Source organism: Callorhinchus milii, unplaced genomic scaffold (genome assembly GCF_018977255.1).
Source record: "Callorhinchus milii isolate IMCB2004 unplaced genomic scaffold, IMCB_Cmil_1.0 Scaffold30, whole genome shotgun sequence".
NCBI lineage: Eukaryota > Metazoa > Chordata > Chondrichthyes > Chimaeriformes > Callorhinchidae > Callorhinchus > Callorhinchus milii.
The window spans coordinates 3,326,612-3,343,985 of record NW_024704771.1 but is presented as its reverse complement, the minus strand read 5'-3'; the positions used below and the strand labels follow the sequence as shown (position 1 = coordinate 3,343,985).

The window sequence follows — 17,374 nt, the reverse complement described above, 5'->3', positions numbered from 1 at the left end:
TTCAGCCTCTCAGCCCCGAGGCTCTGGAACTCTATCCCCAGTGCCTTCGCCGCCTCCTCCCTCTCCTCCTTCAGGCCGGTCTCAAGACCTTTCTCTTTGACGAGCCTTCAGCTCCCATCTCGACTCTCTACCCCCTCCTCGCTCCCTCCCTTCCCTCCCCTCACCCTGACCATCTCTCCCCTCCTCGCTCCCTCCCTTCCCTCCCCTCACCCTGACCATCTCTCCCCTCCTCGCTCCCTCCCTTCCCTCCCCTCACCCTGACCATCTCCCCCCTCCTCGCTCCCTCCCTTCCCTCCCTCACCCTGACCATCTCCCCCCTCCTCGCTCTCCCTCCCTTCCCTCCCCTCACCCTGACCATCTCCCCCCTCCTCGCTCCCTCCCTTCCCTCCCCTCACCCTGACCATTTCCCCCCTCCTCGCTCCCTCCCTTCCTCCCCTCACCCTGACCATTCCCCCCTCCTCGCTCCCTCCCTTTCCTCCCCTCACCCTGACCATTTCCCCCCCAATGCTCGGGTCCTGACCCAACTGTGCAGCGCCTCGGGGACGTCCTCCCGACGTGAAAGGCGCTTTATAAATGGAATCTCGTTGTTGTTGTTGTTGTTGTTGTTGTTGCAGTTGAGATGTCTCGATGCGCTTCACAGGAAATACCGTGAAGCTCATTGACTGTGTTGTGTGGGTGAAACGCAACAGCCAATTGCCCGCAGCGGTGTCCCCACAAACACACATTGGATTGAGTGACCAAATTATGATCGTTTTTATTATTTTTTGTGGCAATAGCCCCCACTTGCCCAAGGTTCCCCCCCCCCCCCCCCCGACCGGGAATCGAACCCAGAATACAGACACGGAGACCCACCGACCCAGAGACACACACACACACACACACACACCGATATAGTGAGTGACTGTGTAGGGAGTCACTGACCGGGTGTGGGGAGCAGTGACCTGGACGTGTGGTGCAGTAACAATATGTGATTGTGCGTGTGGGGACTGCGTGATGTAGTGACTGTGCGCTGCTGCTGTGGTGACTCCGCGTGTGTGGGGCAGTAGCTGTGTGTGGGGGGTAGTGACTGTGTTTGGAATGAAGTGACTGTTTGACTGTGTTGTATAGTGACTATGTGGTGTAGCGACTGCGTGTGGTGGAGTGACTGTGTGGGATATAGTGACTGTGGGTGGGGTGTAGTGATTGTGTGGGGGTAGTGATTGTTTGTGGGGGGGGTAGTGACTGTGTGTGGGGGTGGTGACTGTGTGTTGTGCAGTGACTGCGTGGTGTAGTGACTATGTTCTGTGGTGACTGTGGTGTAGTGACTGTGCAGTGACTATGTGGTTTATTGACTGTGTGTATTGTGTAGTGACCGCGTGTGGTGCAGTGACTGGTGTAATGACAGTGTGTGTTGTGTAGTGACCGCGTGTGGTGCAGTGACTGTATTGTGTAGTGACTGCATGTTGTGCAGTGACTGTGTGGGGGATGTAATGACTGTGTGGTGTAGTGACTGTGTGTGGTGTACTGATTATGTGGGGTGTAATGACTGTGGAATGCAGTGATTGTATGTGGAAGGTAGTGACTATGTGTTGTGTAGTGACTGTGTGGTGTAGAGTGACTGTGTTTGGTGTAGTGACTGTGTAGGGGAAGTGAATGTGTAGTTTTATGACTGTGTGGAGTGGAGTAACTGTAGTGACTGTATGTGAGGGGAGTGGGAGGGGGGGGGTGAAGGTACCACTTATGGAAGAGTGATAACCCCCACTACAGTCACTACACCACACACAGACGCCAGACCATGCCACAAAGTCCCTGTGCACCCCGCCCCCACGTACAATCACCACACAAAGTTACTACACTCAACCCACAATCACTACAGCACTTCACAGACAGAGTCACTATACCCCACCACACACAGTTACTGGACTCCGACAGTCACTACACTCAACATAATTACTACACACCCACACACAATCACTACACTACCCCACACATTTCATACGCAGCTTCACACAGTCACTGCACTCCCTACGCAGTCACTACACCCTACATACACTCACTACATATACGCGTGTGTGTGTGTGTCTTTCTAGGTCTCTCTGTCGGTGGGTCTCCGTGTCGGTGCTCTGACTGTATGTGAGTGTGTCTGTCTCCCTGTCTGTCGGTATGTGTCTGTGTCTGTCTGTGTCTCTGTGCACATGTGAGTTTGTGTCTGTCTGTCTGTGTGACTATGTCTGTGTGTGTGTGTGTGTGTGTGTGTGTCTATGTGTGTGTCTGTCTGTGTCTCTGTGCACGTGTGAGTTTGTGTCTGTCTGTCTGTGTGACTATGTCTGTGTGTGTGTGTGTGTGTCTGTGTCTCCATGTGTCTGTGTCTCTATGTGTCTGTGTGACTGTGTGTGTGTGTGTCTATGTGTGTGTCTGTCTGTGTCTCTGTGCACGTGTGAATTTGTGTCTGTCTGTCTGTGTGACTATGTCTGTGTGTGTGTGTGTGTCTGTGTCTCTATGTGTCTGTGTGACTGTGTGTGTGTGTATGTGTGTCTGTGTCTCCATGTTTCTGTGTCTCTGTGTGACTGTGTGTGTGGGTGTGTGTCTATGTGTGTGTCTGTCTGTGTCTCTGTGCACGTGTGAGTTTGTGTCTGTCTGTCTGTGTGTCTGTGTGACTGTGTGTGTGGGTGTGTGTCTATGTGTGTGTCTGTCTGTGTCTCTGTGCACGTGTGAGTTTGTGTCTGTCTGTCTGTCTGTCTGTGTGACTATGTCTGTGTGTGTGTGTATGTGTGTCTGTGTCTCCATGTGTCTGTGTCTCTGTGTGTCTGTGACTGTGTGTGTGTGTGTGTCTATGTGTGTGTCTGTCTGTGTCTCTGTGCACGTGTGAGTTTGTGTCTGTCTGTCTGTGTGACTATGTCTGTGTGTGTGTGTGTGTGTGTCTGTGTCTCCATGTGTCTGTGTCTCTATGTGTCTGTGTGACTGTGTGTGTGTGTGTGTGTCTATGTGTGTGTCTGTCTGTGTCTCTGTGCACGTGTGAGTTTGTGTCTGTCTGTCTGTCTGTCTGTCTGTGTGACTATGTCTGTGTGTGTGTGTGTGTCTGTGTCTCCATGTGTCTGTATCTCTATGTGTCTGTGTGTGTCTGTGTATGTGTCTGTGTGAGTGTATGGCTGTGTCTCTATGTGTGTGTGTCTGTGTGTGTGTGTGTCTGTCTGTGTCTCTGTGTGTCTGTGTGTGTGTGTGTGTGTGTGTGTGTCTCTGTGTCTCTGTGTGTCTGTGTCTCTGTGTGTCTGTGTCTGTGTGTGTGTGTGTGTGTGTGTGGGGGGTGGTGGGTGGGGTGGGGGGGGAGAGACAGAGAGAGGGAGCGATGGTGGGAGAGACGCGGCCAAGCGGACGCGTTGCTCAGGAGATCACAAACAAACAAACAGAGTCTCCAGGTGACGGCGGAGTCTCTCTCTCTCTCTCTCTCTCTCTCGCGCGGCTCCCGGGGGGTCGGTTGGAAACCAAATGCTTGTTAACGGTTTCTCAGCAACCGCGAACCCCCCCCCATCGCATTACACCCCCCCATCGCATTACCCCCCCCATCACATTACACCCCCCCATCACATTACACACACCCCCATCGCATTACACCCCCCCATCGCATTACACCCCCCCATCACATTACACCCCCCCCATCGCATTACACCCCCTCATCACATTACACACCCCCCATCGCATTACACCCCCTCATCACATTACCCCCCCCCATCGCATTACACCCCCTCATCACATTACACCCCCCATCGCATTACACCCCCCATCACATTACACCCCCCCATCGCATTACACCCCCCATCACATTACACCCCCCATCGCATTACACCCCATCGCATTACACCCCCCATCACATTACCCCATCACATTACACCCCCATCACATTACACCCCCCACATCACATTACACCCCCCATCACATTACACCCCCTCTATCGCATTACACCCCCATCGCATTACAACCCCCAACATATTACACCCCCCCCCAACACATTACACCCCCCTATCACATTACACCCCTCTATCGCATTACACCCCCCCATCACATTACACCCCCCCATCGCATTACACCCCCCCATCACATTACATCCCCCCATCACATTACACCCCCCATCACATTACACCCCCTCATCCGCATTACACCCCCCCATCGCATTACACCCCCCCTCACATCACCCCCATCACATTACACCCCCTCTATCGCATTACACCCCCCTATCACATTACACCCCCCCCACATCACACTACACCCCATCATATACACCCCCCCCATCACATTACACCCCCCATCACACTACACCCCCCACATCACACTACACCCCCCCATCACATTACACCCCCCCATCACATTACACCCCCCCATCACATTACACCCCCTCTATCGCATTACACCCCCCATCACACTCACCCATCACATCACACCCCCCCATCACATTGCACCCCCACCCCCCCAACCACATTACAGACAGACACCCGACACAGCCAACTCCTCCTTGGCCGCTCCTCCTCCTGACGCCGATTTTGTCCCCGGCCATTGGTGAGCCGTCCAGGCTCCCTGACCAGGGGGAGGGCAGGACAACCCGGGGGTGGGAGTAGGGTGGGGGTGGGGGTTGGGGTGGCGGCTGGGCGGTTATGCGGTCTTTAAGATTATGAGAGGTTTTGATAGAGTAGATAACTGTTTCCATTGGCAGGTGTGTCAGTCACTGTGAAGAGATGCCACGTTACGAGGTGATGTGCGTAGATTGCGAAGGTGCATCTGAGATGTGTATGTGATACATAGAAATATAATAATAATCCATTGCCTGAATGGGTGGTGGAAGCTGATTCGATAACAACTTTCAAGAGAGAAGTAGATAGATGTTTGGGGGGGCTGTGGGGAGAGAGCGGGGGAGTGGGATTAATTGGACAGATCTCTTTCATAGAGAGCCCACATGGATCCGATGGGCCGAATAATAATAATAATAATAATCCTTGCATTTGATATAGCGCTTTTCACGTCAGGAGGACGTCCCAAAGCGCTTCACAGAATATACTGTAAAGTGAATTGACTGTATATTTGTGGGCGAACGCGGCAGCCAATTGCGCACAGCAATGTCCCACAAACAGTCGTAGATTGAAAATGACCAATTTATTATTTTTTGTTTTGGAGGGATTATTATTAGGCTCTGGGTGGAGTAAGGAAACTTGCCCAAGGTTTCGCCCTGACCTGCCTGGAATTGAACTCGGGTCTCTCGCTTCTGTGACCTCCTTCTGTGCGGTTGCAATTCTGTGATTCTATTAAATATGGATATACGGTTTACGTACATAGAAATGTGTTGAGGATTGGTGAGGGTGCATATCAGGGTGTCTGCGTAAGTTGATGTGCGTCAGGTTGTGTGTGTGTTTCTGCGAGAGTTTTTGAGTCAGAATATGAGGGAGCGTGTGAGCTTGTTTGTGGGTGGATGTGAGGGTGTGTGCCTGTGCTGTTTCGGGGTATTTATGTAAGGATGTGTGTGTGTGTGTGTGTGTCAGGCTGTTTATGTCAGGGTGTGCCTGTTTCAGTGTTTATGTAAGGGTGTGTGTCAGTGTATGTGTGTGTGTGTGTGTGTCAGGTGTTTATGTGAGTTAGTGTGTTTCAGTGTTTATGTAGGGGTGTGTGTCAGTGTGTGTGTGTCAGGGTGTTTATGTAAGGGTGTGTGTCAGGGTGTTTATGTCAGGGTGTGTGTCAGGTGTGTGTGTCAGGGTGTGTGTCAGGGTGTGTGTGTCAGGGTGTTTATGTAAGGGTGTGTGTCAGGGTGTTTATGTAAGGGTGTGTGTCAGGGTGTGTGTGTCAGGGTGTTTATGTAAGGGTGTGTGTCAGGGTGTGTGTGTCAGGGTGTTTATGTAAGGGTGTGTGTCAGGGTGTTTATGTAAGGGTGTGTGTCAGTGTGTGTGTGAGTCGGTGTTTATGTGAGGATGTGTCAGTTGTTATGTAAGGGTGTGTGTCAGTGAGTGTGTGTGTGTGTGTGTCAGGGTATTTATGTAAGGGTGTGTGTCAGTGAGTGTGTGTGTGTGTGTGTCAGGGTATTTATGTAAGGGTGTGTGTCAGTGTGTGTGTGTGTCAGGTGATTATGTGAGTCTGTGTGCGTCTGGATTATAATTATTATTATTCGGCTTGCACGCCTCCCGCCGCGACTTCTCTCTGTCTGTTTCCCCGTCTCTCTCTCTCTCTCTCTCTGTGTTTCTCTGTATCTCTCTCTCTCTCTCCAAATTGATGGTCACAGGATCGACGTATTATCACTGAGATAGCAAAGTGTCTTGAGATGTTTGGATGAGTTGATCAGTCACTCACGAAAGCCAGGATGCTTATCATTTTATTATTAGTATTATTGAGGTTTGTGATGATTTGACACAAATATATATCCATTATAGAGCATTGATAAATGGAGGGTTGGGGGTGGAGGGGGTCACAAACAAGCATTAAAGATAGCTTCTCTCTCTCTCTCGCTCGCTACACTTGACATCCTTCTTTTTCCAGCTGCTCCATGAACTCCCACAGTTTGTTACACGGCTTTCTGGATTTGGTTCCCTGGCATTTTTCATCCGATGGAATCTGTTCTATCCATGAATCAGCGTCCAGGACGTACTGCATCCTGTGGCGCAGAAGGAACGTAAGGACACAACAGAGTTTGTTAGGCAAAAGAATACCAAGGTCCATCGAGTTCAATTTGGTCTGAATTTACCCCACTTCAGTCACAGGCCTCCGTGTCCTCCGCTTCTGCCGTTCAGTACAAGATTAAAACAGTTAATCACGAGCAGAGATCAGAATAAACACAAACTCGCCCATGAGCCATTCCTTGCCACAGACTTCGCTTCACTCCATCTGTTGAGATTTACTCCACACTGACGTCATCCTTTGGCTTTCATATTCTATGCAGTTAAGGAGCGCCCAGATGTAACAACAGCAACAACAGCATTTCATTTATAGAGCGCCTTTCACGTCGGGAGGACGTCCCGAAGCGCTGGACAGTTGGGTCGGGACCCGAGCAGTGGGGGAAATGGTCAGTGCGAGGGGAGGGAGCGAGGAGGGGGTAGAGAGTCGAGAGGGGAGCAGAAGGCTGAAGGTCAAAGAGAAAGGTCTTGAGACCGGCCTTGAAGGAGGAAAGGGAGGAAGCGGCGAAGGTACTGGGGGATGGAGTTCCAGAGCCGAGGGGCTGAGATGCTGAAGGCCCAGCCACCAATGGTAGGGCGGTTGGGGCGGGGGATGTGAAACAGTAAGCCCTGTAAGCCTTATGCATATAAAAAAAAGACTGCATTCCCACCATTAACGATCGAGTCGAGTCATAGAATCTTACAGCACAGAAGAAGGCCACCGAGTACATTGTGCCCTTTCGCCGGCGTTTTTGAAAGAACGACCATCTTGTCCAAATCCCTTGAAACCGGAACACCAAAAGTGCCACGGGTGGACTTGATTCGAACTTTCCTTTACCGTGCACGTTCCCTTGGATCCAGTTCAGCTTCCAGGGCTTACCTCTTGTGTCGTGCCCCCCCCCAAAAAAAAACCGTTCCCCTGACCGTGTCAAATTTGTACTCACTTCCCATTCTCGTCCTTCGTCTTTCCGCTCTTCCCCATCAGCAGGTAGCTCTGACCGTCACTCAGCTTCAGCAGGCAGGACGAGCGTTGCACAAAGTGACGGACTTCACCTGCCTTCACGATCTCGTCTCGCTCTGTTTCCAAGGCAGTGAAGAAAGAGAAAAGTCAATGAGTGCGACTTCCTTTTTTTTTTGGGTGGGGGGGGGAAAACGGGACGGTGGTGGAGTAAGAAGGTTCTAGGTTAGCTCCCCTCCTCCCTCCACCCCTCGACTAACAACCGGATTCCCACTCACTGTTGCTGGAGTAAGTAACCTTCCCAAGGCATAGAGCGAGAGAGAGAGAGAGAGAGAGAGCACACATAGTGTGATTGGATGGGTTCAGCCCATCCAGTTCCATTGGTATTTGGCTTGCACGAGCCCCCAATTGCACTATGTGTGCTCTCTCTCTCTCTCTCTCGCTGGGTCAGCACAAGCAGCAAACTGTCCAGATCTCTGCAGCCCGAGTCCTCTCCCACCCCAAGCCCATCGCTTCCATCTTCCAGCGGATTGAATTCAACCCCCTTGTTCTGACTTTCTCCCACCCTCCCTCCGTGACCTCCAGAAACCGCGCTGAGCCAGCTCGTCCCTCCGCCCACGCCACCATCAGCAACTTTCAGTCCGTTCTGCCCCATTCTGGACCTCCGCCTCTCCCTAACCCCTATCCCCTCTCCTCCCACTGCCCCTTAACTCTTTGACTGTGCACGCAGTCATCTCCCCTCCCCCAGCTTCCTCCCTAGCTTCCTCGAGTGCCCAGACCAAAGGGTTAAATACCCTGAATCATCCTCCCACGGTGCAAGTCACTGTTTAAATGTAAATCATTTTTTCTGAGGGTCAGTTGGGTGTCTGACTCAAGCGGAAAAAACATCACCGTGCTTAAGGGCATCCAAACAAACTGAACTGGCCATGCATCCCATCCACACACGATATAGATTATTAGATTCGAATGCGCGCTCTCTTCCCTGGAGGGATGCATTCTGCTCCCCTAATCCTGGAGGTATTCGCCACGGGTTGGCAAGAGTCCAGATTTGTGGAATGCCGGAGGGTGTGTTTGGGTTACTTCTGGGATCAAATCGTCTAAGATCACATAGCTTCCCGTTGCTGGGATACATTTGGTACAGCGATAGCAGCAACTGAATATTCCAGAAGAATTGAGGGTTAAAGAGTCACCGATATGGATAAAAATATGTGCAAAAGTAAGCAGAAATGGTATGTAACCACAGTAAAATAAGTAGCCAAGAGATAAAGAGTAAAGGTGACCCGAGAAAACCAGGAACTGGGGTTGTATCCGTACAAAACAGGAAGTTCGCTTTGCTGGACGGGTTGAGTTTAGCTTCTGATTACAGTTCATATTTTCCTGGGAAGATGTTCACTCCTCTGAGGTGATCAGCACTCGGGTCCTTGAGCACAGATGTAAGAACACTGGACCACAGAAAGAAACGTCTGCAGCCTCGGACACCTGCCCATCTCGAGGCTGAGAAGCAAGAAGGCTTAAGGCACTATGACAAAGGGGAGGTGGAGTTCGAAATACATAAAAGATGTAACTTTGGAATAGTTGGAGTTGTGTAGAGGGTCAGTGCTCTTCCCAGTGGAAACGATATCGATTCTACTGTATGTGTATGTGTACGGGGGTGAGGGAATTCACCTCCAGTAAAAAAAAAGTGACCATTAAAAATGAAAGAGGAGGAGTAATGCCATCCGTAAGGACGGAGAGCTTTCTCCAATGGGAGTAGTAGTGGTTTGGAGAAGTCCCAGGAGCTACATTGTCTACATTGGCATTGAAAGCTCTACCTATTTGGGCATCGGCTCGTAGTGTTACCAGGAATTGAGTCGGACGACTCCCTGCCCACAGTGCCCTAAAATGCTGCGTGCTCGCCGGGCTCAGGAACTGGACTAGGGACCACGAAGGAGGGTTAGCTCGATTCTAACCTTCCGTTGCCAAACAAGTAACGTTGGAGCCAGTTCAACTCCAAAGAGACCCCACTTAGCTCCCGCTGCACCTGAAGAGAGTCATAAATTTTATTATCGTAAAATCTACTAATCTTGTCAGTTACTCACCGCTTGCTCTGATAATCTTCACGATGGTGACAGCATAGATATTAAAAAATCCAACAGTTTTCTTGTGCAATATGGTGCCTTTGAAAGCTGGAATATAATTTCAGGGAACAAAGCGTCACTGCCAACAATTTGTCCATCGGATAAATGACTCACACGCCCATCTCCCTTAATGTCTCGGAGTACCGCATTTGCTAGAAGTATTCAAAATTACGAGGGGTTTTGACAGAGCAGATGGGGAGAAACTGTTTCCACTGGCAGGTGGGTCAATAACCAGGGCATGTGGATTCAAGATATTTGGCAAAAACACAGAGGGGAGACGGGAGTATTTATTTTACCCATAGAATTGTGACAATCTTTCTGGTATGCACTGCCTGAAAAGGTGTGGAAACAGATTCAATAACAACTTTCAAAGGGAATCGGAGAGGTACTTGAAAAGAAAAAAAAAAACCCAAGGAAATAAGGAAAGGGCGGGGGAGTAGGACTGATTGAGTAGCTCTTCCAAAGAGCTGGCACAGGCATGATCGGTAGAATGGCCTCCGTCTGCTGCAATATTTTAATAATCTATGATTCTATAAGGTTGGTGGGGAGTTGACACAGTCACAGTCAAAGAGGTCATCCAATAAGTAAATAATCCTTACATTTAACGCCATTCGTGTCAGCAGGATATCCCAAAGTGTTTCAAAAGATATTTTGTAAAGAGTAATGACTGTTTGTTAGTGGGTGAACCTGGCAGCGACATCACACAAGCAGCTACGAAGTTAATGAGCAATTTTATTTGGGTAGTTCTTGGCCCAACCCAAGGGAAGAGAGAAACTGGGAAATTCTCTTCTATTTTCAAATAATAACAATCTTCAATAATCCTTGCATTTGGTAGAGCACCGTATCACATCTTTGAGACGTCTCAACTCGCTTCATGGAATATACCGTGAAGTGAATTGACTGGGTATTTTGTGGGCAAATGGGCCAAGAGGTCTTTAACGCCCACCTGGACAGTCAGGCAAGAGCGCAGATTTAACATTTCCTACAAAGGAAGCAGCTCAGGTCAGATTGTCTACAATTCATCAGCGCTGGAGTGTTAGGCTGGACTATTTTTCGCCATCCTATACGTTCCTGTGGTCCTGCTGTGCTCGTAGAAAGCGCTTGGAGGCTTATTAATTTACCATAGTCCACAATTGGGGTATAACAGGCAAAATCGATCCGTGCCCAATCAGCCACATCGTTGGTAAAAGTTCGCTTCAGACGAGGACAAGGACCTGGAATAGACACACAACAGTCAATTGCATGGATTGAGATCCCAATGTCTCTGTTGTTACAGGCAAATATGGTGATGAACACCCTTCGCTCAGGGAGTTCTGCGATCTATCTTCTACGTGGTGGTGAGTGGCATCTCCTCGCAGCTGAGTTGACTCCAAGGTGCCGGGGTGGCAACACAATGTCAGGATCATGTCCGTCCTCTGTTTCGGACCCAGGTAACTCCGAAGGACTCCAGGCACTGTCCACCCACTGATCAGCCCAGACCAGCTCTTTAGTTGGGCAAATAGAAAAGTGCAGCTGCGATTTTTCCGCGGAATCAGCTAAACACCCCACCATAAACACCGTCGCCACTACGCACACCCTTCACCTACAAATACAGCCTCCCCTAAACACACACCCTCCCCTACACACGCCTCTCTCCAACAAACACCTCCCTCTCCTACACACACGCCTCCCCTACATGCACTCCCTCCCCCACACACACCCTCATCTACAAACACCACCCTCTCCCCTACACGCACCCCCACCTACACATCTCCGGTCCCCTACACACACTACCTACACACACTCCCTCCCCTACACGCAGCCCTCCCCTACATGCACGCCTCCCCTACACACACTCCCTCACGTACACACACCTCCCATCTGCTACACACATGCCCTCTCCTACACACACAGCCTCCCCCATCGTACACACTCTACCATACACACACCCTCCTCTACACACATAACCCATCCAACACACACCACCCCCCTTACACACTCCTCCCCTACACACACTCCCCCACTGCACACACACTCCCCGCTGGAAACATTCCCCCTACACACACTCTCACCCCTACACACATCCCCTCACCCCTACACACACCCCCTCACCCATACAGACACCCCCTCACCCCTACACACCCCCTCATCCCTCAGCCTACACACACAGCCCCGCCACCCCCTCCCTCCCACCACCTGTAACCCGTCCCTCCGCTACAAACAGGCCTTCTGGCCTTTGCCCACTTCTATTTACCCGAGGCTAATGTGGACGGAACCGTCACTGCTGTGGGGGAAGGTGTGACACTACTGTGCCCGGGGTTGTGTTTCCGAGTGTGTTTGCGAATGTGCGTCTGTGACTATGTGTCGGCGAGTGTGTGTGTGAGACTGAAACAAAAGACTTTCCCGACAGTTGTGTCCTCATATCCCAAATAAATTCCCAGGAAATCTGATTGAAACTTACTTTCGGCACATTCGCAAACGTCATCCTGACAAAGCTTGGACACAACAGTGCTCTGCTCAGGAGCATTGTAAAATATGGTGCATTTGGAACCTGAAATTCAGAATAATCCAAGGTGAGAGGGCAGCGTTGGGTTAGTGATGAACCCGAGCGGTTTTGATGCAATAGCAGTGAACAATCTATAATGTCTCAGGGTGCGGAGGAGATTTACCAGGATGATACAGGGATGAGGGACTTCAATTATGTGGAGAGACTAGAGAGGCTGGGATTGTCCTCCTTAGAGCAAAGAAGGTTGAGGGAAGATTCAATAGAGGTGTTCAAACTTATGAGGGGTTTTGCTAGAGTAGATAGGGACGAACTGTTACCACTTCAGGTGGGTTGGTATCAGGGGACATAGATTTAATTGGCAAACAAAACAAAGGGGAGACATTTTTTCACCCTGAGAGTTGTTTTGGCCTTGAATGCATTGCCTGAAAAACATTGGTGGAAACAGATTCAATGGTAACTTTCAAACGGGAATTGGCGAGGTCTTGAAAATGAAAAATTTGCAAGGATATGGGGAAGGACAACAACAACAACAACAACAAGATTCCATTTAAGATTGACGCCTTTCACGTCAGGAGGACGTCCTTAAAAAGGAGTAGGGTAGTGGGACTGATTGCGTAGCTCGTCCAAAGAGCCGACAAAGGCACAGTGGGCTGAATGGCCTTCGTCTGTGTGGTAATATTATGATATGGTGAACTCAGTTAACATTTCATCAGATGGATCAATTCGATGCTCCCCTCAGGACTGTTGTCAGCCTAGACTGTGAGCTCAATGTGAGAGGCGAGCGTGACCAAGGCAGACGAAGATACTGTTTACTGATCGGTCAGAAATAAATATACAGGGGGGAGGGTTCATCACTTACTTGGGTTATAGAAATCGTAAAGTGTCGCTGTCGCCGGTTGTATTAATCCGATTTTAAAAAGTTGTTTGGCCCCAAATGTAAAGCAATCTTTTATTTTCATAACCTAAAGGATAAGAACAATCAACAATTCCTGCGCTGTGTGATAGGGAACCCCTGATCTTCAAGATGATCTGGGGAAGAGCAGGAAACAAATGGGCCCACATTTGGAGGGGGGCGGTTAGGGGAGAGGAAAAACAATTACAACTGATGGCGGTAAGGAATGCAATACTTTGTTATGGCTGTGATTGTGCTAATTTATGCCCCCAAACAACACTTGAAATTTATAATAATCCTTGCATTTTATGTAGCACCTCATCACCTCGTTGAGATGTCTCAAAGGGCTTCACAGAATATATTGTAAAGTGTGTTTTGTGGGTGAAATACGGCAGCCGATCGCACACAGCAGTGTTCCAGCAACAGTCGTGAATCCAATTCAAGGGAGGGATGAGAGGCGGAAGAATTCTTGGGTGGGACGGGTGAAACGGAGTGACTCTGGGGGGTGGCAGAGTGAGGCGGAGAGACTGAGGGATGGATTCAAGTGTTGTGGGGGAAATAGGCTTGCGGAGCCTGGCGCTTTACAGGCTGGAGAGTTCTGTAGAGTCTACAGCTTTGGGGAGGGAGGAACTGGAATATAGAAACGGTAGAACCAATTTGTGAACAATCATCTCCTGACCTGAACGTAGAGAATCAGACGCCCTTCCTTGAAATCATATGAATCAATGTAATTCTCAGCTCCAGCCTTTAGCTGAAAAAGTGAAGACGTTTCACTTAATTTACAACACTTTATTGGCCCCCAACATCATATACGCATATCTATCTCATGCAAACTGCCAAAATACAAACTCGATAATAATAATAATAATAATAATGATTATGAATAATGAATAATAATAATAATGATGTTTGTCAAGCAGACAAAACGTTAGAAGAGAGAGAGAGAGAGTGAGAGAGAGAGTGTGTTTCTCTGTGGGGGTTGTGGTGACTGTAGGGTTTATAATAGTGATACTTGCATTTGATACAGCGCCTTATAATAATAATAATAACAATCCTTGCATTTGATATAGCGCTTTTCACGTCTTCTCGACATCCCAAAGCGCTTCACAGAACACACTGTAAAGTGAATTGACTGTGTATTTGTGGGCGAACGCGGCAGCCAATGGCGCACAGCAATGTCCCACAAACAGTTGTGGATTGAAAATGACCAATTTATTATTGTTTTTGGTTTTGGAGGGATTATCATTAGGCTCTGTGTGGAGTAAGGAAACTTGCCCGAGGTTTGGCCCTCTGCCTGGAATTGAACTCAGGTCCCTCGCTTGCAAAGCGAGTGCTCTAACCACTGAGCGACAGGACTCCGAATGTCCCGAACTAGCGATGTACTGTATCCCATAATCCATGTTATTTCTTAAAAGAAAACTATCTAATCTGTGCTTGAAGGAATCAACATTTCCTGCTTCGACCGTCTCCCTTGTGAGCCTGCTCCTCGGGTTGACTATTTGCTCCTCTCTGAACTAGGGTTTCCACCGATTTGTTCTTAATTTACCCTCACAGCCCTCCCCCCACAAAATCGGGGCTGTGTCCTCTGGTTTTACTATCCTGGACTCGCTGAAGCAGCCTATCGTGCTCTACATTGTTAGCCCCTTAGAAAATTTAAAGATAGTAATCATGTCGCCTCTCAATCTTCTCTTATCCAGCATGAACCAACCCAATTTACTCTCCTCATAGTTCAGTCCCTCCATTCCCCTCAAGGTTTGAAGACATTGGTCTGTACCTGGTCCAGGTCATGAGTCTCTGGTTCAAAGCCGCTGAGCAGTGTGATGTCTACGAACCCCATTAGTGGCATTTCCTCGCCGTCTTCGTTTTCAGGTTCCCGCCTGTGTCACATACAAATAAATGCAATGAAAATATTAACGGGGGAAGACAAATGTGGTAAATAATCAGATAATGTGAATTAGTGGTGAATAATGATACAATAATATAAGAATCTTATTATTAGTAATAAAATGAAACAATATAAATAAGTATTTTATTATATTGTTTGGATTTTAAATCTTAAATCGCGATTTAAGGGTAGAACTGTGGAGTCCTGTAACTTAGCGATTAGCGCAATCATTTCGCAAACGAAAAGACTTGGGTTTAATTCCCAGACAGGATGAAACGTTGGGCAAGTTTCCTTCCTCCACACATCTCTATTTACCGAGCAGTAAGTTGGAATCCTGTTGTTAGTTGACTGTTGGATTGCTTTATCGGGAGTAATAATCCATTAAAGTTATAATAATAATTGGTCACTGAATCCATGACTGTTTGTGGGACACTGCTGTGCGCAATTGGCTGCCGCGTTTTGCCCACAAAATCTACAGTCAATTCAGTTTACACTATATTCTGTGACGCTCCATGAGTCACCTCGAAGATATGATCAGGTACTATATCAAATAGAAAGATTACTTATTGTATATATTTATTTTATTACACTGTTTGGATTACATTTTATTATATTGTTGGATTTGAGACAGTGCCTCATCACATCATCAAAATGTCTCAAAGCACCTCACAAGATTTACTGGAGAGTGTATTGACTGCACGTTTCGCAAATAAACGCAGGAATTTGTCCACAGCAATGTCCAGCAAAGCCACTTTCAGCAAACAATTGATCTTATCCAGAGAATTGCTGTCCCGGGAGGAGGGGGTGGGAGGAGGGCAGTGGGTGGTGGGGGAGTGCCTTCCAGGAGAAGTACTCTGCTTCTTTGCCACGAGAGCCCTGTGGTAGTTTAAGATCTGCCTGAACAGTTGTAGCCGGAAGCTCAGCTTAACTTCTTGCTCGAATAGTGCAACACTGCCATCGGGACGTGTAGTATTATTATTAATAATAATAATACTAATCCTTGCATTTGATGTAGCGCTTTTCACGTCGGGAGGACGTCCCAAAGCGCTTCACAGAACACACTGTAAAGTGAATTGACTGTCTATTTGTGGGCGAACGCGGCAGCCAATCGCGCACAGCAATGTCCCACAAACAGTCGTGGATTGAAAATGACCAATTTATTATTGTTTTGGGTTTTGGAGGGATTATTACACAGGTCGTCTTGTGAGATAATTGACTGATTCACTCAAAAGTAACATAAGGCACTCACCAGGCACAGACTTCATAGTAGATCCCTTCATCCTCAGCACCATTGGGCAGGGCTCGCCTTTTCCGGCTCCGGATGTCAAACCAGCCAATGTGTCCAATAGGCTGATCAGCAGCCATACCGTAGTCAGAGTAATCATAGTCCTCTTGTTCATATTCTATACTCCCTGTGGAATGGGATTTTGCGACACCATCAAACTACGTGTAAACCACAAATAAGCTATACAGTATATTCTGTGAAATGCTCTGAGATGTCTCGAGCAAGCGATAAGGCGCTATATCAAATGCAAGAATTATTAATATAATCTATATTATTATAAACTGCAAGTTAACTGCATGTAGACACAGTACAAACTGTGCATTAACGGAGTGTAAATACCGTGACAATTGAATGCAAACAGTGCGTTAACTGTGTGTATACTGCACATAAACTGTATGCAATAAATTGAAACCTGATGCTAACTGTGTGAATGGTGTACAAACTGTGGGATGAAGCCGCCGTAATCTGTGCAGTTCTGTGTGTGGATAGCACGCAGCATGTGTAAACTACGTTTAGGCGAAACTGCTTTGTGATTGAGGTGTTAAATGATATTTAAAGGGCACAACTGGGTTGAGAGGGAAAGTACAATTCCATTTGAGGAATTATTGGTGAGGTCACCAGGAGGAACATTTATTTCGAGTATCGCCATGATATATTGGATGCCCATCTGAACAGGCAGACGGGACCGTGGTTTATTCTCTCATTCCAAGGAAGATAGCTTCGGCAATGCAACTCCCCTCCCCCCCACCCACCCCCCACACACACCAGGAAGGGTTGTTTGCTATCCGGCCGCCCATTGATTACCATTTTACAACAACTTGCACTTAAACAGCACCCTTAAAGTAGGATAACATCTCAATGCTCTTCATATTGGCATAGTCCGACAAATAGCAGAGGAGAAGCTGGAGCACATGGTGACTATAGACATGGTCAAAGAGATGAGACTTCAAGTGGGATTGACGGATAGGTAAAACGGGGCTGACACAGAGGAGTAGCAGCAGGGAACGCAAGATTGAGGTTATAGTGGATGAACACAAGAGGTCTGCATTGGTTGAGCAAAGGGCATGGGCAGAGAAGTGGGATTCCCGCAGGTCAGAGAGAGGGTGAGGTACAAGGGAGTAAGGCAATCTGTCAGTGAAGGTGATCCATT

The 17,374-nt window shown here is 48.4% G+C and overlaps 1 protein-coding gene across 1 annotated transcript in view; it reads right to left on the bottom strand.

The window, feature by feature from the left end:
- Positions 1-6,312: 6,312 nt before the first annotated feature.
- The window catches only part of LOC103189476 (complement C4), a 53,734-nt gene continuing 42,672 nt past the window's right edge, over positions 6,313-17,374 (bottom strand). The window contains 9 exon segments of the mRNA XM_007909893.2: positions 6,313-6,604; positions 7,547-7,679; positions 9,639-9,725; positions 10,799-10,891; positions 12,118-12,207; positions 13,022-13,124; positions 13,734-13,805; positions 14,829-14,931; positions 16,189-16,351. Of these exon segments, the coding sequence (XP_007908084.2) occupies positions 6,463-6,604; positions 7,547-7,679; positions 9,639-9,725; positions 10,799-10,891; positions 12,118-12,207; positions 13,022-13,124; positions 13,734-13,805; positions 14,829-14,931; positions 16,189-16,351 (986 nt within the window). The 3' untranslated portion in view covers positions 6,313-6,462.